Consider the following 24,566-nt stretch of genomic DNA (forward strand, 5'->3'; position numbering starts at 1 on the left):
CTGTAGGCTGTTTTCCTCCTGACTTTGGACAAGGCAAAATTAACTGGTAATAACACACAATTAAAAGCGCATGTGCGTGTCTATGACTGTGTGTGTGTCTTTGCTCTAATTCCTCTCATTCTGTGCATTTTAACTTTCAAAATTAGACAGCGGTGAGGAGGAGACAGACAGGTATACATAGCAGCCACATCAAACTCCTCGTGGGGCAGGGGGAACATTTGACACCTCCTTGTTCCAGTGCCCCCTGTCTGGTTTTAATTTCACTAAATTGCTCCCGTCTGGGGATTGTATATTTTCAGTGGCCTCTCCCAGCAATGCAGAGGTAGAGCAATAGTGTGCCAAACCCCAGCTATGCTCAAATGTGGGGCTGCAGCTTTATAGGAGAGCGAGGGGAGGCAGCTCTCAGGACCAGCTATTAGCCGACCGACTTCCATTTAAAAGCCATGCCAAGGAACCTCTCTTTCCCTTTTCCTTTTAGTGATGTCTTAGAAGGGAAGGAGTAGACAACCTGGGTAACAAATTGGTCAATAGATCATTTGCATCCCTGCTTTCAAAGTGTAATTATGATCTGTGTGTCTGAATGGTCCCTCATTAGTGAGCAGATACTGAACAGAAGGTGCTGCATGGGAAAACAAGATCTTTGTTGGCATGGGGGATGCAGAAAAAGAGATTGAGAGATTTGTTTGATTTTAAGAGTTAGGTGGGTCTGGTGCTGAGCACCTCTAGGGAAAGGGATGGCTTGGAAAGGCCATGGGAGGAGGGCTGCTCCAGGAAGATGTAGGCTCCTGCCCCACACCACTGAGGGCAGTTTGGCAGCACTGAATGCACAGGTAATCTTTGGAGGAGATGCCTGATAAAGTGAGCAGTAAGAAAGCAATAAAAAGCGAAAAATAAACTCCCTAGTCACCACGGCTGAGTGTTGCTGTCATAATGCATGAACTGCAGTCCTCCTTCTGTGGGCGTTTCACACAAGCACTGGACATTTCATAGGAATTTTGAGGAGTTAGTCCTGAACAGAAATCCTTCTTCATGCACGGAAGCCTGTCAAGAAGCAAAGCGTAGCCATTTCCCCCAGTTCTAGCTCCTGGCTGCTCACCCACCTGTGATGGGGGATGAGGCGTGGGACAAGGTGAGCGCAAAGCACTGGCCAGAGCCCAGATGTGAGGATGCTGAGGGCTGCAGGGCTCTGGACTGGGGCTGATGAACCCTCAGCACAGAGCCAGCTGAGGCACACTATGGATTCACTTGGGCCACTGGAGCTGCTCTTGCAACAAACAGGATTTGGAGCCAGTGACAGTGAGGTGGCGACAGGGCACTCACTCTGAGAAATGGCATTGTGCCTCTGTGTAGCCCTGAGGATGCAATGTGTGACCGACACAACTGGCTGCTGAGAGCGCAACGAGGTAAAGCACCAGAGCCTGCTCCACCAGGGCTTCAGTGCATGACAACCCATTGTTTTAAGGTCTCAAGGATCTCCCCCCACCCCACCCCCCCCCCCCGCCCTCACTGAGTTCTCTGTGAATTGAGCATTACAGTGGCTTTGACTGTAACCATTATAATCATTTTCCAGTGCTAATGTTGTGGTTTTAATGAAAGGAAACAGCAAATGGGGTATCGACTTATATACACAAATCTGCACTTCATTTGCACAAAATAGCTTCTGGATGGCTTTCCTCCATGTTTTTGGTCAACACCACTCTTTTTGAGAAATGATCAATGTCTACAACTGTTTGCTCTTCCACAGATAAAGCAGATGCTATTCATTACTGCCTTTGCCATGCATATATTGCTACTTTCCCCAGAGCAGCCGCAGTGGGTCATGTGTTTATTTTTCTTTAAATCCTTTTGTTCTTAAATCGCTACACTTTTGCTTTCAGGCTATGACGAATGATTAATACTGTAGTAGCAGCATTATTGAATTAGGAAAGTCACTGGCAGCTTCCAAAATTATTGAGACAACCAACAAATAAATACAAACCACTTCTTTAGAGTTAGACACAGCAGAACAGTGTGATGGTGTCGAGATAAGCAGAGGTGAGGCTGACGTGAGCGCTTTTAAAGCTGTAGGGCAGGCTTGCAGCTACTGGAATTTAAATCATAGCAGCACTGATAACAATGCGGATGTCTTGCACAGTCTTGTGTTGAAGACATAAAAACAACGTTAAGAAAGACTCAGAACTGATGTGGGCATTTGAAGAGAGTTATTTTCTCTAAGAAGTGATATGATCATAAAGAAACAATTATCGGTGGTTTTACGTTTTGAGTTTATTTAAAGAAAAGAGACTGGGAGTGGGATGCTGAAAGGGGGGTGTTCAGCACCTCCAGGTATTACAGCCAACTGTGAGAAAAGAGCTGTTTGGAAAGGAGAGAGATTAGGGACTGCAGAAGTAACCCTTTGTAGTCACCACTGGCAGGTGTGTGGCTGGCAGGCAGGGATCCTACTGCTCGTGATGCTATTGCAGAATGTATCATGGTAGGATTTCTGTTAGCTGCATGAAACTGGATAGCAGGATTAACTTTGTTCTCCTACATTTGTGCACAGAAGGTTCTCCCCAGGCTTCCTAATGAAGTCTGCCAGGCTTTCCATGTGGCCCTGTGCTTCACGTTTCTTCCCACCACCCTCATAGTGAGCAGAGTAGGAGAGAACAGGTCACTAATCCCAGAGCTTCAGGCCTCAGATTAAATGGATGTAGCACCTTATAGACACATGTACCAGCCCTGAATTTCCAGGTGACAACTGTCCTCTAGCTGCACCCTTCCCTCAAGGGCTACAGGCAGGGAAGAGCCAGCCTCAGCACCTCCAGCTGCCTGGGGTTGTGATCCAATGAGACAAACCTCATATCCAGTGGGATGTGGCACTGCATGTTGCTTGCCAGTAGGAAAAAACACAGCTTGCCTCACCTGGAGGTGCCCTGAGTGCACCACAATGCTCCATCCCTCACTAATACTTTTCCCTGAGGCTCTAGCTAGCATTTCTGTAGATATCACGAGACTCATATTGGTTACTTCAGTGTACTCCTGAAAACATAGGGCTCCTTTATTGAGTGCTATAGGGCTATACACTTCCCTGGCCTTAATTATTTTTCCTTTCTTCTTTTCTTTTTTTCTTTTTTCAACTGCCTACTCCTTACTAGAGCTGGGTAGGAAAATGGTTTACATACAGATCTCATGGCCTCAAGAAGGTCCCTGTTCTACTTCAGGTTACTACCAAAGCCTTTCAAATAAGTCTTCTTGTCTCCTCCTGCTCAGAGCAGTCACTGGAGATGCTGGAGAACTGGGTAAAAAAAAACCATTTCTCTGTAGAAACAAGAATAAAAGCCTGCTGCAGCCCAGGATCATCTCTGTGTGTTGGCAGAGGGCAGAGTTCACTTCCCTGGCTGAAGCTGTTCCACTGACAGAAGCGATAGCGTGTCAACCTGAGAAGAGATGTAGACTTCCTCCTGCTCCTCCCAGCACAATAATAATCTAATTCCTGGACTGCCAGCTCAGGCTCTTTCACTCTCTCGGCCAATGTTTTTGTCATTCTTTATATCAACTGGAGCATCTCCAGCAGGAGAAATTCTAATTTTGAAACAGTCAGCAGCCCAGAACCTACCAAGACTGAGGGGTGCTGGCTCTCATGTCCCTGGGTCAACTGAAAGAGGCTCTAAGCCAACAAGTGGTGCGCTGGTTTGGACCTGAACATCTTACACAGCAACTGCCCCAGTGCTGCAAACTGAGGTCTCTTATTAAGACCAGAGATTTACTGAACCAGTGCACATCTTCCCATTAAAAGTTCTGGCTTTGTCAAATAAGCATTTGCTGATTAGAGGACATTTTCTCAAAAAGCTTTCAATCACCTGTGTTCCCTCTCTATTACCTGCAGATCTTCAGAAGGTTCCTCCACTTGCAAGCCTTCATTTTCCTAAGAATACTCAAAGAAAAGTATAGGAGACAGCTTCAGCCTTGCTACAGCATCAGCTGTCCTTTTATTTTCACCAGACAAAGGGTCAGCTTGTAGCTGTGCTACCCTATTTGCAGCCCTAGGGAGATCCCTCTTCACTCCCAGCCGTCAGGAGGAAGCAAATTGCTGAAGCCCTTTATGGGTGCTGTACATATGTTGCTCCTCACCAGCTGAGCAGGGGAATCTGATGTAGTACAGGGAGAAACTGGAGGTCCCTTCCATCCGATCAAGTGAGTCCTAGACGCAGGCCAAGGGTAGGATCTATCATGGGAAGAGGTGATGGATGGTCCTACCCCATTCAAAACCACAAATCTGTAAGAGAATCAACCGAAATCTTGCCCCACTGCAAGCTCGTCCACTTTAATTTCCTCCCTTCATGTGGGAAAGCTTGCATTTGGAAATCTCTGCCCTTCTTGTGCTTGTGTCAGAACGAGGGAGGGGGAGCTGCCAGAGCAGGCATTGCTCAGCTCCATCCCCCCTCAGGCTCACTGCTGTTTTGATGCTCCAGCTGAAGAAAATCTCTGCGGATTTTTTTTGTGCTCAGAATGAAGCTTCCCACTGCTAGCTTTGGTAGATACAGCACATCCTGACTGGGCAAGAGCTCTTTATGGATATTTCTAGTGCTCAGAGGGAGAAGGGAAAAAAAAAGCAACAAATACAGCAAGTTTACAGTAATTGCTTTAATGAGGCAAAGCCCTTTAGAATGCAAACATGCTCAACAATACGCGCAGAAACAATCAAAAAGAAAGTGTTTTATACAGGCTGTTTTATAAGAAGGTAATAAAAACAATTGTATGGCACACACAGTTGCATAAACAGGCTCACCATGGAAGGTGTTTGTGTGAGAGCAGGAATATGAATACTTAATTGCTTCCATTATTCTTATTTTCAGTACAAAATACTGCAATCAAAACTTAATCTGCAGCTTGATTTTTAAATAAAAAGGTTATATTCCAGTTCCATTGTTGTAAATATAATAAAACACAGTCTTTCTGTAAACGCTGTTTCATTTCTTACTGCTTCTAAAGAGGAACAAGAATGATTAATATCTAAATCCCTGACAATTTCAAAACACTTTTCAAAGGCAGGATCATTATTCCTCTGCACAGGGAAGGCAGAAGACCAAAATGTTCAAAAGGTCTTCATTAATGACGTGACTAGAAGTCCTGGAAGCCTTGGTGAGGTCATTCTGTGGCTGCCAATCCTCTTTGAACCAAGCCCTACAAGCAACACAAAACTCAGGTTTATTTTTATCTTCTGACAAGCTCAAAGGTGCACACAAAGGAACAATATACAGAAATATGACTATGGGGACCTTAATGAGTTGCAAAGTATAAAACTGAAAAAATGCCACTTATTTTCCAGTACCTCTCAGCCAAATTACTCAGTGAACAGGCTCATATGAATTTGAATTCATTCTGGTGCATTTGGAATGTTGTACTACAGCTAACATGTTGGCTGCTGGGCTGTTGTTGTAGTTTTTTCCTAATATGTGCTGTTACATTCTGCTTTAGCAGCATCCAGACCAGAGTAATTTTCAAATTCTTATACATAAGAACTCCCGTTTTTTTTCCCCTCTGACTTTTCAATTCGGGAGGAGATAGAGACCTGTCAAAGACCTGTGGCATAAATTGAGTGGTGGGTCTGAAAAGATTTAGGGACCAAGACAAAAAAAGCTGGATCTGGATGAAAAAAAGCATGCTTATTAATGGTATTTGCTTTACAGACCGAACACATTGCTGTGAAATTACATAATACCTGAGTAACACCATAAAGATCAGAGGCATCCTTGTTGCAAACGGGATTCCCCAGGAAATAAATGATTTCAAACTAATGGAAAAATATAACCTGAAATGTAATAGCTGTTGCTTAGACACATTTTAATTTACATATTTAATTATAATAATCTTCTAACATAATAGATATTAAGATGTAGCTTTTTTCCAGTTCAGAAGGCTCATAATTCCTAACCTAGAATGTCGGACTTTCTGTCAATGCTACAAATCATCTGACAAATTGAAAACGTTTTTATTTTCACCTTTTTCATCATTCCATACAGTGCAATGCTATCCAGAATCAAGCAGCTGCCATCGTATGTTTCCAGCTCACAATTCCACCATCACAGTTTAATATTTTACATCACTAGTGACCAAAACCATTCACATGAAGCAAAAACAAAACAAAACAAAACAAAAACAACCTGATAAGACATGAGAATGAGAACATTCCTCCTGCCCCAGGAAAAATAATTACTTTTAACAGCCTTCCAACATAACAGTAGATCACTGCCTAAGAGATAGGAGGACATGTAACTAACCTGGCGAATGTTTCAGGTATAGACCTTCCTAGAGCCAACATTTGATCTTCTCAGAAGCCATGTGGCAAGATCAGACTTTCAGCTCACTTATCTTCAGAGCGTCCAGGAGACCAAGAACTCCCAAACAACACTTGTTGACCTTTCGGCAATGTACCCTACCCTGTTATTAGAGATCAAAACCAGATTGTTTGCTGGTGTTCATCAATCTTCAACAATTAAAGGCATGAAAATATACTGAAGAAAAACACTGTAGCTATGTATGTGAATGTGGATATCAGAAGGAATTTTGCATACATACAAGAAGGAATGAAAGTACAGAATATAGCCACATAATATATGAAAGGAACAAGTGTTAGGATGAATGCATACACGTATTTTAATAATACAATGTGTCAGTGTACATCTGCTGGACTAAAAAAGCTTTGATGTACTGAACAGTTTTTCTCAAACAAGGCAAATTACAATTTCTGACCTTCCAGTACATGTATCTCTTCACAAAAATAACAAATTGCCAGTCAAAGATGGTAAGGGTACCAGGGTTATTCAGTCCACTGAGCTAGATGAGTGTCTGAAGCATTCTGAATGTCATCTGCCAGAAACAGCCATGAAGATCAAGGAGTCTAGCTGTGGCAGACTGAAATGATTCCAGAGTTACTCATAAGCCAACATCTGCCAGGCAAGGATGAGTGAGCAGCCAGCAACTAGTAGTGAGGAACTTGCTGCAGAAGTGTGACAGGAACCAGCTCCCAAAACAAATCTGAGAGGCTTGATGAGATGCCACGGTGTGATTCTCTGACTATCCTGAATGCTTTGGCTCCAAGGTCCTAAAGTAGAAATTTTGTTGATGTTTGCTGTCGTAATTGATTTTTCATGTTTTTTTCCTCAACCCCTTGCCAAAGGTTGCTCACTATAGCAATCAGGCTACAGTGAAAGTAGTCCCAGATAAACCATCCACTCTTCCCTTGACCTCCTTCCCTGTGAAGGAGTTCCTCCTCTGTTCTCTCTACATCTGCAGGATATCCACCTCTGTCACTTAAAAATGCAATTACTTTGGAGAAGTAATGACCCGAGGAAGTGTTACTTGGGAGCCACCTGCAGTGATTTATACTTTTATTTAGGGCCTCAGAATGGCAAGGAACAGAATAGAGATCCTGGTACACTAGCTTGGTTTTGGTTTGCATTGCTGGTTCTGTATGTGGAGCAGTAGCTAAAATATAACTCTTTGGAAGGGGACTTGAAGTCAAACCAGGATGCCTGATCTGGCACTGTGCGATGCAGCATGACAACCACTACATCTCCATGCCAGGTAATAACAACTCCTCCTTCCTGAGATGATCAAGCTGTAGCAAGATCTTCACAAAGCACAGCAATCCAAGTATAGACAGTATAAACAGGCACAGTAGCTACGGTCAATCCTTATTTCCAACACCTAAGGCTATGTCTCCCTACCTCTGCTTTTATCATGCTTGCATAGGTAAAGACACTGAAGAAAAAAAACAGCCTGCTTCCTCAGAAGAATTGTTGCCCAAGAGCAGTTTACATCATTCACTATCTGGAAGCTATTCTGTAAAACATCGTAATAATTGCTTTTCCTGGACTCAGACACTTCTTAGTAGCAGCTAAAGTTAACAGATTGGAAGTCTGCCTGAAGATGATGGATGGGTTTTCTCAGATTGTAGATTTCTGGTCATTTTCCATGGCAGCTATAAATTTAAAAATAATATAAAATTAAGCAGTGATAGAGTAGAATTCACAAATATTACACAGCTACTGACTTGACCATTAATCATCCTAAATCAATGTTAAAGTGTTACATATGATGAGCCAGATTCTACCCTGAGGAGCATACAGAAGCTTCTCATTGATTACAAATGGGAAATGGCACATGTCTACAAACACAGAATTTAACCAGCTGCCTATTTTGCTGGATTTCTTTTTGTTACTATTTAAAGGTGGAGCCAGTTCCATTTTTTTTAAGAATTCCCTTTCATATTAGTGATCTGGAAGAAAATGATCTCTGTAGTCAATATCCCAACATTATCCCTAAGTATTTTCAAAGTTGATGTTGCCCTCCGGAGTTGAGGCATTGTTTGATCTGCCTAATGCCCAACTTTAGGTTGCTGCAGTCAAAAAGCCGTCTGTAACTCAACAAAGTGAAGATTTCGGTCTGGGCTAAAACAACATTTTCCCCCAGACTTTGTCTCAATTTACCCTGTTATTTCTTTTGTGGAATGATGTATCTAAGTGTACCTCAGCTGAATAACTACAGAGGAGCTGCCAGAGATATGTATGTAAAAAATAAAAATAAAAAAACTGTCACTCTTCTTCTCCAGCAAACCAAATCAGATTCAAATAAAGAAGTCTTGCACTTCTCATTTTCTGAGCAGAATCCAAGGGTAAGAAAAACTATAATCACTTTAGCAAGGTCATGGAGGTACAGACTTCTGCTCTGCGAGCACCTAATTCTTCCCAGCTCCTTTTGCACTCACTGAATACTTTTATACAGATTACACATTAACTGCACTGTATGTAGGCATATGTCACACATGCAGTTAGTATTAATACATGCTAGATACAAGATTGAGTTTTCCAGCATTACCAACTTAGTGTTGTATTTAATGTCTTTCATACTCTGTGTACGATACTATGCGGTAATTACTCTGAAAACAACTTATTTGGATGCCAGCTACAGAATATTGTTACCACCACATTTTCTCTGGGCCTATTTACTTCTGTCTATTCACAGCCTTTGGTAATAAATACATGTATTTTGGGGCTCTAGGTACGTTAAACATACTGAATAGTCAGCGCTTGTGGAAGCTAATTTCCCTGTCATTGCATTATAGTTAAATTGGTTATGCACGTCTCATTCAATTATGTAACTTGAAGAATACCAACAACATAGGTTCCTGATTTCAATAGTAGTTATGCTGGCTTTAGCACTTAGAGTGGATCAGCTTTTTGCATGAGACACTGTACTCATCATACTACGAAATCTGGAGCCACAATTTAAAATGTAGACATGCTTTTTGTGCCTGCTGTTAATGGCTTTTCTTTTTATACTTTCTGAATGTACGGTGTAAGATTTTGTTCAGATCAAGATGAAGACTGGAAGGTAATTTAGCAGGCTGCCCCTGAGGGATGGGTCCCATGGTACAGAACCATGTTGGAACAGTGCTTGAAGCGCTGCAGTCTGTGGGAAGCACACGCAGGATCGGTTTGGTGTCCCATGGGAGAGCCCACCCTGCAGCAAGGACAGGGAGCAAGTAGTGGATAGGCAGAGATGAAGAGTTACGGACTGACCACAGCCCCATTGCCTGAATCCCTGCACCGCTCGGGGGAGGAGTTAGAAGGGGGTGGACGGGGAAAAGGTGCTTGCAGTTTGCATTTAGTTCTCACTGCTCTAGTCTGTTATTAGTGGGCAATAAATCACCTTGATCTCCCTTAAGCTGAGTGATGGTAAATGGTGAGTGATCTGCCTGTTCTTATCTCAACCTATGAGGCTTTTTTCATCTTATTTTTTGCCCTGCTCTGTTGAGGAGAAAGAGAAAGCGACATGGTGGAGCTGAGCTGCCTGTCACAGCAGAACCACCACAATTCTACATGAAAAGAACTGATACTGCAGTAGTGCAGAAGGAACAAGGAGAAAGGAAGGGTTAAATTAATATCCACAGAAACTGACATAGTATTATGATATTAGCATTGTGCAATACCAATAAAGCACATATCAAATGGATTAAAAATGGGCTGACAGATCTAAAAAAACAAGCATCAGCAGGGAATTGAGATTGAATGAATGTTCCCAATGTTCCTTCGGGGTCTGTACAAGGCCTAATATTCTTTAGCAATTTCACCAATAATCGTATAAACATATCCTTAAATACAGTTTGTGAATGACATGAGTTTGGCAGGATGGTATACAGTGATGAAGACTGGGCAGTCGAACAGAAATTGAGAATTAATCAAAGGATAGTTCCCTGCAGTAACTATGAGAAAAAGTAAAAAGTTCCATATGTTGATTTTATCAGGGAGAAGATGGGAAGAGGCGAGTTTCATTCACAAGAGACTGACAGCGGAAAATTGCAAGTAAGGAAGAACTCTTCCATCTAGCAGGAGAATCACAGTCTGGAAACTTAAGACAGATAAGCTAGAACTGAACTTAAGGTGCCTTTTTAACTATAAAAGTTAAAACCAGAGATATACTGACTACATTTTATGATCTCTTAAAAACCAAGAGGAAGAGATACTTGAGCCAAAATAGCAGAGGGTCTTTTCTGTTTAGTATAACTGTGAAGGCATGTAAGCAGACATGTAAGCAGGCAAATCATATTCTATGGTCTACACACATGAGTACAGATCTACACAAATTTACCAGAGCCAGCATTTTCTCCTCTGCCTCTGGTATGAGGAATGAAAAATAATCACTGACTCTTGCATCTGTCTATATAAGTGTTCAAGCAAAACCCTGCAAGCTTATTTTACATTGGGAACCCAGACTTTATTTGTTTCTTAACACATCCTCTGTCTCTTATCAAGACAATTGCTTATCAACCATTGTCTTCTAAGGAGACGGATTATCACTGTTTAATCTTACCTCAAGGGATGTTATGAAAGAAAAAGTTAATCAGATATTTAGGATGTGTAACTAAGTCTGCAATAGAGCCTGACTTGCAGCACTACAAGCTGTTAGAGAGTCCTTATTTGTTAGCTACAAACCTGCAGTCAAACACAGGGAAGACATGCAACTAATTTTAGCTTCGGAAATACTATCAGACTGAACTGAAATACTACCATCACATATGCTTTGAGCATGATGGCATTACAGCATGCCTCAATGCTGATTTTAGAATAATTAGAATCACACTAGAACTCTGGCTATTTTCTACTCTATCTATAACAGTAATTAATAACTGCTAGGATCCCCCTCCTCTTCCATTTTGTAGTATATTTTTATCTCCTAGAAACTTGCTGAGCCAGTTACATTAGCAGAAGCAGAGGGTAAATCTATTCAAAACAGCGTGACTAAGAGCAGAATCTGTCTGTGTGTTTTTGCGTGATTTTAACAAAAGGTTTCATTGCTGCTATTACAGCTTGATAGCATTTCATAATGAATTCTGAAATTTTGGGGAAGTCAGATTGCAGTATTGGTTTGACATCAGACATTTTATTGTTCGGATGTAGGATCATGCCTATGTCCAGTCTGTGAAAACTGTAGTTTTTCTTTAGATATTCAAAAGACTGCTGAAATAATCCATAAAAAGCTTGGACCTCGGGAAAGAAGTCTAGAAGACAAACACTGTTAAAGCTTGGTCAGACACGATTATGTGGCTGACAATTACATATGATAACAATTAAAATTATCTGATTCCAGCCACATGGCATCTTAATACAGCAGATCTCCAAGCAAATAATGTGTCACATAATAGGTTTTGATTGATGTCGTCAGCAGCCTTTTGAACATTACAAATACCTTAGCTTCAGTGTCCCAGAAACTAGTGGAGACTACTGACCTCATCCAAACTGGAAGTATTTGCATGTACCTCCCTGGTTTAAAACGTTCTCTAACCTAAAGTTCTTGGTTTACTAGATGATTCGATACATGCATACATGGCACGCAGCTACTTACTTCCAGTTACAAATAGCTCAGCTAATGCATGCATTAGTGGTTTTAGCAAAAGCCCTGGATGTTTTCTGAGAGGCCTTTCAGTTACCTGCCAGGACAGCTCGGAGAAGATAAGTCTGATTACAAGCCAGCTGAAGCACTCCAAACAATTGCTGAAGTCCATGTATTGGTTGGCAAAGAGAACCTAACCAGAGTATGAGGAGCTGCCAAGGAGCTGCCACTGAGCAGCATGAGCCTACTCTACTGCCAACTTTAATTTGTGTTAAAAAAATAGGGATGAGTTAATGATTGCTAAACCAACAAATCATCCTCCCATTGGAGGAGCCCCAGAGGACATTCTGTCTCCAGTGGTGATATAACCAGTAAGCAAACACATTGTCACATTGCTTAGAATGGGCATACAAAAAGCAGAGGGGATCTGACCAGGAATTTGGAGCATTTTCGTGGTGCCAGTCCCCACACATGTTCTTGGCTTAGCCTTCTCCTTATTTTCCTCTAGACCAACATGAGGGCACAGCCCAAAAACTACTCTTCAGATCTGTGATGCAAGTTTTATTGTTTCCTTCTGTATACTGTTAAATAGGAAGAGAAACATAATGTCTTAAAAACGAATTGAGGAATAATACCATACATTTGTTAGAAGGGTAGTTTTGCTACCATTGTTGTTTTAAAAAACATCTTTTTCTGTTTTGGCAACTAAGTTACGATTGCAACATCTTAGCTGGAAGAACAGCTGTCTTCTAATCATGGCTGCAATGCACACAGTTGTCCCACTGTAGCCTGTAGAGACCTAGAGTGCATAAGAGCATGTTGAGAATGAAGGTTTAGTTAAGATATTGCAATAGCTTTTCAGTGCTGTTGATGGACAGCAAAAATCTTGTGTTGTTCACAGCAGTTTTATTGTTCTTTGTATCTGTTTTCCAGACACAAAGCAAGATCTTGACTATGTTTTAAATGTATGGCAGTTTATATCAAATGCATTGTAATTTGTTTCCATTCTTTATTGCAGAACAACTGAAGATGAAGAATTGTAACAGATCACACTAAAATTCAAGAGGTAACTGAAGCAATAATCCTCAGAGCCTGACACAGCAGATACCCACGGCACCTCAGTCATACATATGTTTCTGCTCTGAGTTCACAGTTCTGCAGTGCATGGCCCAGTCATATCAGAATGGCCTTTCCAGTAAAAAGTAGCAATTTGATGGCATGATGGATCATCTGAAGAAAATGTATTGGTTTTGTAACAGTAATGAGAGGAAATATCTAGTGTGTCCATATTTAATTGAAATCACATATTACTCCTCTGCAAGAAAAACTATGTTCATTGTATTTATGCATGAAAACTGGCTAGCATCACGGAAGAACAGATTTTCCAGAAGAGCAGTGAAGCATCAGCTCATTGCAACATACCACATGGGACAGAAACTCAGTATCAGTTTAGATCTAAACTTTCAGCACCAGTAAGACAACAACATCCCTTCTCCTGAATCGTGGATAATTCTGTCCAAAAATCAATGATTTTGATCAAGTCATCTGAGACTTTACAGAGATAAAATCTCAACTTTGTGCAATACATTAGACAGTGTTCAAGTCATCCATGGGTCATCAGTAGAGTGATCAATACAGCATGTAATCAAGTCAAATCTATATAAACAGAGATGTAGCCAGACATCTGCGGAGGTGTAACCATCACCATACTCTCCAAATAACTGAGTAAACAGTATGACAGAGCTAGTTCAGTTGATGTACAGCTTCCATCTCCGAAGTCCAACACTGTCAATTCAGAGGCTACTTTACAAGTAAAATGCACCTTTTCAATAGAAATTGTTTGTATTGCTGACCTCTTTGAGACAAGAAATGAAATTTCGCCAGTCATAAAAGAGTGGGCCTCAAGGAGAACATTGTGCCAGCACAGCCTGGATCTGCAGGCTGCCTGCTGCCTAGCAGTTCATGGCCCTTGGCTTGCTGCTGTGCAAGTTCTCCACAGCTATGTGAAGGTTTTTTTAGAGAGCATGGGAAAGAAGGAGAATAGTATAGGTTTCACACACTGGTCCTAATCAGATGGATGCAAATGGAATACTTCTGTTCCACATAGCACAGCAGAGACCTATCTTTCCTTGTGCTGTTGAAGATTAACAGAGGTGATTAGGGTGGGAGCAGGGCTTCTCACTTTCTTATTTAGATTCTAATACAGAGGGATTTTAATCTTTAGGGGGTGAAATAATGAAGATGATAACAACAGCAATAATGGGTACATACAGCAATGCTGAACCATGAACATCTCCACGAACATCTCCATTATAACACATAAATATTCAGTTGGCTATCAGAGAAGAAGAGCACGGGACCCTTTGGCTTCATCCTCCTCCTCCACAGCCAAAAGAACACACAAGAAATATATTTATTAACTGATAAATACTGTCTTTTCAAATTGACGTCATAAGAATTTGGAGTGTCAGGCTGCTCATTTATATCTGAGAATTTATATAATATTAGAAACAAAGAGAATATTTGAACTATGAAAGAATCTACAAAACCAGCCAGAACAGCAAAGACTGTATTTTAAAACAGGACAATAGAGATTGTGACACATCTCAGTACCCTGCAATGCTTTAAAAAGTGTAGCTTGTACCTACAAAACAATTTATGGCTGATTTGATCCTATGTATGACTTTTTTAGAATAAAAGAGAAATACCCAACCACTAAAGGATGAGTGGCCTCTTGGCCAACCCCCAAAAGCCAGATCAACTAATCCAGTCAATAGCCACACTTTGCTGCCAAGTCCTTCACTGATGTCCTCAGTCACAGGAAGGTGATGAATTTCAAACTGTTGAACTGGTGAAAGGTGGGCAGAATCTTGGTCTTAGTATTGTTTTTGCTCAGAGTTCTATGGCCTCTATGCCATCGCTAGATAGGAATTGCATCCATGCTAATTCAGACTTGCCTCTTCACATGTGATAAAAGTATGAGTGAACCTCAGGCTTGAGACAGGCACTGCTCAAGGAACTGCTTCACCTTCTCAACTATTCCCCAGATGAGCATTTTGAGAAGGAAGCACTTGCATTTTGCATTTCTAATGGATCATGTCAGAGGTGATAGCATATGAATTCCTCCGTAAAAGAAGACATCATCCCAACAAAAAGTCAACAAGCGACAGAAGGTATTTGGAGTAGATATTTATGGAGTAAACACAGTTATTATTTGTTGACAAATCCAATGCACCAGAACTTGGCTTTAGAGATATGAAATGAGACTGGTATTTTCTCGAGTATGAGGAGTGTCGTTCATGATTCATTCATGATAGTGAAAACATATCTGTGTTTCAGACGTATGCAGGAAAGGGGCAGCCTCGCTTGGGAAAGTCAAAAACATGTCCAGGGGATTTAAAACATTAAAAGGTCATCTGCAGTGAAATTTTCTGTACACACTCTAAGGGAAAGTAGAGCATGTTCAGGGAAATAATTCGGGGAAGCCAAAAAGTACCACTGGGGCTGCACGGAAGAAGCCAAATGTCTCTGTTATTTTCTGATCACAATGAATCAGTTGAATGCCAAACTCACTGAAAGTGAGGAGCCAGTTCTTCCAAGAGAGGTTGAAAGCAGGGAGGTGGGGCTGCTTGCATAGTCTTGCTTGGTATAGTTTTATTTTTCACAAAAATGTGGGGAAGTAACAATATCCCCAAACTCTTCCAAGCAGTTATTCTTTTTCTCACTTGGATTACAACACACACAAACAAGACTTTTGGTTCTGCAGGTCTAACAGTTCCACCGCCTAGTCTACCCATTTGGAGCTGGGATGGAGCTGTCCCACTCCGCATGTTGAAAAACTCTCCCCTTGAAAACACACTTGGGTTGATGCCTTGAAGCGACATTTGAAACCTGCCTGCGCTGTTTTGCTTTTTTTCTCCTCATTCTTGTTGTCAGACTCATCATGCTGAGTCATATCTGCAGCTAGATCATAATGATTATCCTGAAATGTCAGCAGCTGCTCCTTTCACCCCCATATGGTGCCAGACTTAGGATGAGGTTTCCCTAATGCATAAACAATGACAATAATTGCAGTTTTCGACAATCAAGGTATCACAGAGTTGTTATTCTATTGTAAAAAAAAAATGCATTTCCACAGCTGTAAAGAAGGGATGGGTCACGCTGACCCATATGCTTCTTTGTAGTTCACCCTGAAGAAAGCCTGTGACATAAGTGAATCCCCGTCAGCATCGTTGTTGGCCATAAGGTGTTGTCTGACAGGAGAAACAGCTAAAAGATTTGTCATTTAATATCTTCCTAAGTGTGTGAGAATCATCTGCCTAATTCCAGAGATGACTGATAGGCAGAAACCTGGCTTTAACTCCTATATTCTTAACTTCAGTGTAACTTCTTCGCAGCCCTCAGACAGTTCTGTCTTCTCACATAGCTCTCCTTCAAATTACCTGCTCTCTTTCAAGTCAACTAAAGATAGCTGAGGTATAAGAGAAATAGTAAATAAATAAGAAAACAAACAAACTAGCAGAAGCTGGCAAAAGTGATGAAAATAGAAGGCTCCATCTCCTCTTTCATTAAAAGATATGCACTGAGTGCATCTTCACTATCTAGCAACAGTGGAGAGAGATGATTGTGGAACTGTTGTCTTTGAGAGAGAAATCCAGTTCTAGAACCTCCATTCTGTATTTTAGTGCTGCGTAAAGCAATAGAGAAATAAATGGAAGATACACAAGTAGAAAAGCCTGTAAGGATAAAACCAGGGTGAATGTGTTGTATTATTGCTGGGGATTAGAGAAGAATCATTGAAGCTAAGGGAAGTAACAACCACACTTCATTTGAGATAACAGTCAGGGGAGATCTTTGATGAGGTACTATGGGTTTCCAAGATGAGACAAAAATGCACCCTAAATCTTGAATAATTGAGTTGAGATGGTACTGCTGGTTATCATGTTCTGTAAGGAAGTATTTGTGTGTATGCATGTACAAGAGAACAAGCCAGCTGAAACATTAAACACAGCAGCTAAAAGGAAGGTAGCTAGACATAAACGCTTAAAGGCAGAGATTATTAGAGATACTGGATGAAAAAGATGTGGTGCTATAAGCAAAGATACCATCTTTGGTGGTTTGATTACATCTGCAGTCAGAAAAACAGGACTTCTCATGTTCTTTGTAGATAGGTAGAGCTGCATGCAGGAAAGGCCTGATTCCATTGATGGCTTCAGCTTCCTAACCAGTACAAGATCTGTGGTCATTTGTGTCAAAGGAAGGAGCATTACAGGTAGTGAAACAGGCTAAAAGGACGACTGCAGGCAAACCTATGCTGTCCAGAGAAAGCTAAGGATGTTGCAGTGAGTTAAAATTCACTGTTATTAATTAAATTCACTATGTTGTAATGAATCAAAAGTGACATGTTCAGAAATTATTGCAGATGCAAAATGCTTTCAGATAGCAACACAACACTAGAGGAAACTCTTCTGAAGCTTAAGCCAGCCCTCCAAAATGAGCCTGAGAAGATGCCAGCGCTTTGTAGGACAAGAGGGGTTCAGGTCTGGTGAGCTCAAACAGAGATGTGAGCTCTAGAGCAGTGTCCTGTGAATACTGCCTCTGGACTCACAATGTAGATACCTAGGCCTTGTCCTTACCTGAGCTCTAATTAGGTCCCAAAGGTCCTATCCTCTCCCTCTCTGAAACAATCGATTAAACTGGATTTTACATACCTAGTGGTACACAAAATAGCGATGGGCCTATTTTGCTGCTTTCAACTCTTCCTGGACAAGCTCTATGTTGAAGCCCTCGGATGAGGTGAAAATTGTCTGGACACATGATGGCTGGCATGACCTCTGCCTGTAACTTGAGGTGAACACATTATTCTGCCATTGTAGCACCATGCAGCACACACTGCCTTCCTGGGTAGGCCTTCATTTGGATCTGTAGTGATAAAACCAAAGAGCCTTTCCATAGCTGAAACTGAACTCCAAGACTGTTCTGATTGGAAGATATCCTGATCCTTCAAAACCTAGGCACAGAAGAAAATCTGTAGGATGCCAAACACAGTCACAATTGGATTTTTTTCATATCTTTACCTTCATAGCTGTTCTGTAGATATTTGGTTTCATTCACTTGGATAAGAGTCATCTGCTTAGACCTAGCTGTCGAAGTGTCAGGCATCTAGGATAACTCAGTTTCCCAAGCTTCCTTTACAGTTATGGAGGTAGACATTGGCTTATTACATGAGCCAGCAGTGTGCTCTTGCAGTCTGAAAGGCCAACTGCATCCTGAGTGACATCAGAAGAGTCAGCAGGGTGAGGAAGGTGATTTTCCCCCTCTACTCTACCCTTGTAAGGCCCATGTGGACTAACTCCTTCAGCACAAGAAAGATGTGGAGCTGTTGGAGTGGGTCCAGGGGAAGGCCATGAAGATTATCAGAGGGCTGGAGTGCCTCTTTTATGAAGAAAGGCTGAGAGGGCTGGGCTTGCACAGCCCCCTTTGGGGAGATCTCATTGCAGAGTTCCATTATGTGAGGGGAACTTATAAACATGAGGGAGACCCAGCTTTTACATGGGCAGATAGCGATAGAACAAAGGTGAATGACTTTCAACTAGAACAGGAGATTTCATTTAATATTAGGAGGAAATTTTTTACTCAGAGGGTGTTGAGGCACTGGCACGGGCTGCCCAGAGAAGCTGTAGATGTTCCATCTCTGGAGGCATTCAAAGCCAAATTGGATGGGGCTCTGGGCAGCCTGATCTTGTTGGGGGCAGCCCTGCCCATGGCAAGGGGGTTGGAGGTATATGCTCTTTAAGGTCCCTTCCAACTCAAGCCATTCTGTGGTTCTATGAGTCTATGATTCTATGATTCTGTGTTCACTTCCAGAGAAAAAAAAAAAGGCCACTACATTCTCATAAATAAATCCAAGTTTGGTATTTCTGAAAAATAGTACAGTCCATATTTCTTCTTCCATTGACTGCAATGGGAGCTTGGACAACCAGTCTGTCTGAACACACTCCTTTGGGACAGTAGAAATGAAATGACAAAAATTCTATTTCTTGTATATTGAGACTTGATGTATTGTCAATCCTGAAAAGCACTTGTGGTATCATAGACATAACATTTCTTTGCCCTTCTGCCACCTTTTGCTTTTGCATTTGCATCTGTGTTATCACTGTCAGTGTGGAGTGTCATTGGTTTGGATGCTGTTTGTGTAACCTTCCTTGGGTGTGTCAGAAAAGATGTTGGCAAAGGGAGCAAGATTATGGCACCAAAACATCTTACTAAGAACTGTCTGAGGAAAGACACCCACTGGACAAGCCGCTGTGGTGTCTCATCTGGCAACCAAACCTTCTGTGGCTTCTTTCCATGAAGGAACACTACTTGCCATTCAGTAATCCTTCATCACAAAAAATTCTGTCTGGTGGAAAAAAAATGAGAATTCATGTCAAAAAGGCGTGGCTTAATCGGGAAGTTAGAGGTGAGCAACGTGGTCTGGAGGAGGAGAAGTAGGAAACCAGAGCATTTTGATCTGCCTGCCAGTCTGTAAGGGGTAATGCAAGGTTGTTTTATTGTTCCTCCAGCATAATGTATAAGGATGATTTGTAACCAGGGAGAATCTAGGGTAAATAGTTCTTGCTAGAACACTTTGCTTTCAGATATCTTAGAGGTAATCTGTGGCGGGTATGCTTGCTGTAAATCAGAGGCTATGTCTTTGCATTTGGAAGTCACTATTATTATGTTGAAGGGTGTGTGCTTACATAGTTCGAGTATGGCATTTGGAAAGAAGTAATTTCACCTCAGAGTGGAAGTTTCCCTGAGGCACAAATCCTCAACAGTGAAATTCTGTACGTGTACTTTGACATAAGCATGCCAGTGGGCATGTGCCAAATTATGCCTTTGAAGCCATGGAAGCTTGGCTGTGGGAACCTAGAACCTTGAAGAGTCCCTCAAGAGAGAGGAAACAGAGCCAGCTGGACTCATTTTCTATAGACAGAAATTTAATTGCTAGCTAGTAGCTACTATATAAGAAAAGCAATCATTTCAGGGGCCTGGAACATGCTGGTGTGGAGCTCTTGTAGGAGAAGTCAGGTGGCAGCCTGACTGTGACCCAGCTAGATCCCACTTTCTGCACATTGTTTTTATCTCCAATATTTACTGTCACGGTAAAGTATGATCATAATTATAAGAACCAACACATAGCTGTTATTAACCAGCACCTAAGAACAAACTGCAAATACTCTGCTTTCGAGTGCAAGCCAGCTGAGCAAAGAACAATTTGTCTAGAGCTAATGTCTATCAGTTCAGCTTACATACAGACAAGAAATTAAATCTTTGTAGTAAAATTGATGCACAGCTTCTTGTGCAATAAGTGGCTGCTCTTCCCTGCCCAGCAGTGGCTGGGCTCTGTCTTCCTCATTCTCTGGGGCCCTGCAGCCCCTGAGAGACTGACCGTCTCCTCTTTGTGGTAACAGATACCTGTCTTCTCCACCAGCTCTTTTCACTTCATCCTTCTGTGCTCACAATTTCAGCATCCTCTTTAACTCACAGAAACAATACATGTGTTATTTTGTCTGCCCACCAAAATAAAAAATTGGGCTAAAACATTGCCCTAAAAATCAGGAATTGTGTATAGTGCGCAATAATAACTTGATATTACTGTACTATTAAGATAATGTTTCTGTAGCAAAGTCATTACTTTATAAAAATAGCACTTATGACAGTAATAAAAAGTTCTACTGAGGGAAATTAACCTATGAAAGGGGACTCACGAGGGGCTGGATTATACCTTTATCACTACTCTGAGGTCAGAGCTAATTGGCATACAACAAAGCTTATGAACTCAGAGTTGATTGCTGCCTTCTGCTTTTCTCTGCTGACAGATGAGCGCACTGCTCCCTCAATTACTCCTGTGATTTATTTTTACTTGTAGGCAGATAAGATCAGTGCATCGTTATGTTGGACTCTGTACCAACATGGAGCAAGAGCACCTCCACTATACGGCTTACGATCTGGTCAGAAAATGGAGGTGGGTGTGAATGAAGGAAATATTTCTTCCTCCTCTTTTACATGGCAAACAAATGTTCTGATCCACAGAGATACGTAGGTGCTCTGCTGATTTGGATCTAACCTCTGTGAGGTCAGACTCACAACCATTTTAAAGTATCTTCAAGCAACAACTGATCTGCTGCATCCTGCACATCCTCTTACTGCATGGTACAGACAAGGCAACCAGACCACTTTCAATACAGGCTAAATTAGCATTGCTGTTGTATGCCCAACATTTTTTTCGCTCCCAGAATAACAGTTCCCGCAGAGAGACCTACACTGGGGAACTGATTAAGGTTAAATACAATCCAGCAAAAAAAGCAAAATGAAAAAAACCTTTCACATTTTAAACCAGATTATTTCTCCTATCAGGAATACAATCTCACAGCAGCAGAGCTGGTGGTACTGGCTTAATTTGCTGGTATATCTTCAATTTGGATCACATCAGCCTGTGTGTGCCCTGGGTAAGAGTGCACACAAGGACAGTCACTGCCGTTCAACTGAGACACAATGGCTTGTTAAATTGTCATAAACTGATCATAAGTCTGAGTCCCAAATGGCTTACCCGAGGTCACCCAGCCGTTTGAGACACACCCAGCGACTGAACAACATCTCCGGAGTCCTCCAGCCTAGCGTCAAATACAATGGCACTTTTCCTCTCTAATTGCAACCAATTGTCACTGTCTTCTGGTGGGTATAACCAGGAGAAAACGGATATGGGAATGAGCTAAGACTGTCCAGTCAGCCCTTCCAGCTTCAGCTGAAGCATTGTAGCAGGGTTTCATCAGGAAAACTGTGTGGTTCTACCAGGTCCTCCTTCTCCAAAGGCAGTGAGCAATTAGATATTGTTGGTTAACTCAGCAAAAAGTTCTTGTGATAGGGATAGGTGTTGCTGCCAAATAACAAATTTCATTGAGAGTGGTTATCAGTTGCAGAAATTAGAAGTGCTTTTTACTTTGTTCAACTCCTTCCCTCCTGTCCACATCGGAGTGGCTAAGCGGTTAGTGCTATGCAGGGCATGGTTTACTAGCATTCTATAAATGACCTGGGAGAAGTAAAAATGAAGTAACAGAGCAAAGGGATGCTGTGCTGGAGGAATGCTGCTTTCCACAAGCCATGTAAACTCTAATTAACAGATAAAGGGTTCTATTATTTTCTTGTGTTTAACTCCACCCCCATCTTCCTTTCTCTTTAACCATATGCCTTCTCACCCGCCAGTTTAAAGTCGTGTGTACACATGGCCTGATGAAAGCCTACACAAATCAATGCCAACACTCCCATTGACTTCAATGGGCTTTGTAAAAGAGAGAGAAGAGAATAGGTGATTATTTCTCCCTTCCAAATGGCAAGTCCCTCCTTAAATTAAACAATCCATACAGTAGTCATAACTGCTTTTTTCAGTGCATGGGCATAACTACTCCAATCCTCTAAGCAGTTGGTCTCTATAATGCTTAGAAAATTATTTTAAATAGACTTCACATCTACAAAAAAAGGATCTTTTTTTACGTCTAAGTACCTAGGGTTTGATCCCAGCAGTTGTTACCAGCATATCTGCACAGACCTCAATTTGCACATACAGAAGGACTGCCCAGAGCAGCACTTGCTGCATGGTCAAAATCATTTTGATATCCATGAGTAGTCCCCTCAAAGCCATAAATGTAGGGTCACGCTGCTGTTGATGTTCAGCCAGCTATCTAGGCGTGCTCTCAGTTAATGACTCGCCTGGCATTTCAGTACCATGTCCCTCAGATGAGTGTGCCAGCTCCCCACTCTGCAGCCGGGGAACTGAGCTGTGTGTTCTCAGAAGTACTGAGCTATCACCCTCTCAAATGGAGTAGCCTGAGTCGGTGAGGCCTAGGTGACTTCACAGCATCATATAAATTGAACATCTGTGTGCAACAAGACACCGAGTTCGAATATCAGTCTTGCCTGCAAACTTATGCTGACTATAACACCTTCATCTATCTTCCCTACCCTACAAGAGGGCATGAAAGGATTCCTCCACCCCTTCCTCTCGATGCACTGAAGTGTAAAAATCCCAAGGGAATTTAAAAAGTTATTTTCTTTTCCATCATGTCTGCCTCCGCATTTTGCCTGCTTAACAAAAGGCTAATCCATCGCTTAGACATGGAAAAGAAATCAATTGTTAATTTAGTGTGATAGTATGCTCTGGATATCCAAACATCTTCACTCCAAAAGGCTGATTACTCTTCTTTAACAGTACTTGCACAGAAATGATCCAACTAGATATAGAAGTGGAGGTGATACGTAAATTGTTCTTACACAAAATGGAACGCATGGAACACTGTTTTTCTAATCTTTCAACTAAAATATGATTTTTGGTTGTTCTTCAGAATGTCTGCCTGATTAAATATCCTTGAAAAAACATGTATGGGACTGCAATAAAGAAAAATAAAAAGGCTTCTTTTAATCAGTAATTACATAGCAATTATTACTATTTGTATCTAACGTGTAATATCTGTAGAAAGAACACATGTAATTTATCCTCCAAAAGCCAAAAAGATTTGGCTTAAGCAAAACCACCTTACACTTTCCCTCACATTTACAACAGAAAAGGAGACCGCAGATGGGGAGCTTGTGTGCCTCGGCCAAGGGCTGGGAACATTCAGCTCAGAGATAGGAGCTGCCCATGAAGCTTTCAGTCTGTCATCTGGAAGCGGGTGAAAACACCTCTACAGTCCGTGTGGTTTTCCTACTGTCTCCAGTAGAGGAGTCTTTCCTTTGAGCCAACTGATAAAATCCTTCAGGTTTTAACCTGAAGCATGAGCTCTCACTTTTGTGTAGGTGGCACAGTAACTGCGTCCTGTGTCGCAATGGGCTTTTGCACAATGCCCTCCGCGTGCATTTTGCAGTAGAAGGTTAAGAAAATCGATCAAATCATTTTCATGTGATGACTGGGGAGGGGAAGATTCTTCATTAACACACTGTGAAATATCACTTCGTTTACTATGCTACTTAGTAAATCGCAAGGGAAAAAAAAAAAAACATCATGAATTCCTTTAACTCTACAGTGTTTGAATACTTAGAAAATAATGGAGTTTGTACTGCCTAGAGTCAGCCAATCTGACTATATTTTGCCATAGATGCTTTCAGATAAAACTGTTACAAAATTTTATTTGGAGTCTAACCTTGATTATAGTCCATTTAAGCCATACGTGACTTGACTAAAAAAAATCAGTCTTTCCATACAGCTGATTAAAACTGAGTTGTGATCTGGTGACAGGTGGCTACAAAACTAGCTTAGAAACTTCTGGGGAAATCACTGAGTATAAGACAGAAACTCTCACAGACACCAGAAGCTTTTCCACTTGTGTAACAATGACAAAAGCATATGCAGGCCTATGGCAAAGTTGGCCTTGTGAATGTGGGTCAGGGAGAAGTCACAAGTGCACGTGGATGGATCAAGGATGTCCTTCAGGCTCTCCAGGCTGAACGTGTGCCCTGCCCTCATCCTGATGCCATGCTGGGGTACAAGTTGTTCTCCCAAGAGCTGCTGCCAGCTGGGGAAGAGCAGACCCAAAGGGAGCTCAGGAACTTCCAACCTGGATTGTGTCCCTACAAACTGGGGCCAGGAAAGCACTGCAGTAGGCACACAGTAGTCCTGCAATTCATGACCCACAAACATTTTAAAGTCGGAGATA

The 24,566-nt window shown here is 41.7% G+C and overlaps 1 protein-coding gene across 3 annotated transcripts in view; it reads right to left on the reverse strand.

Annotated features, from left to right (window-relative positions):
• Positions 1-4,528: 4,528 nt before the first annotated feature.
• Positions 4,529-24,566, reverse strand: part of LOC125695907 (uncharacterized) — a 36,476-nt gene continuing 16,438 nt past the window's right edge. For all 3 annotated transcript variants that reach the window (XR_007378092.1, XR_007378091.1, XM_048950957.1), the window contains exon 2: positions 4,529-5,163. Coding sequence is in view for 1 of the 3 variants with exons in the window: in XM_048950957.1 (XP_048806914.1) it covers positions 5,037-5,163 (127 nt within the window). In the remaining 2 variants the exon portion in view is untranslated. The remainder of the gene's footprint in view (positions 5,164-24,566) is intronic.

This window comes from Lagopus muta, chromosome 7 (genome assembly GCF_023343835.1).
Source record: "Lagopus muta isolate bLagMut1 chromosome 7, bLagMut1 primary, whole genome shotgun sequence".
NCBI classification, from domain to species: domain Eukaryota; kingdom Metazoa; phylum Chordata; class Aves; order Galliformes; family Phasianidae; genus Lagopus; species Lagopus muta.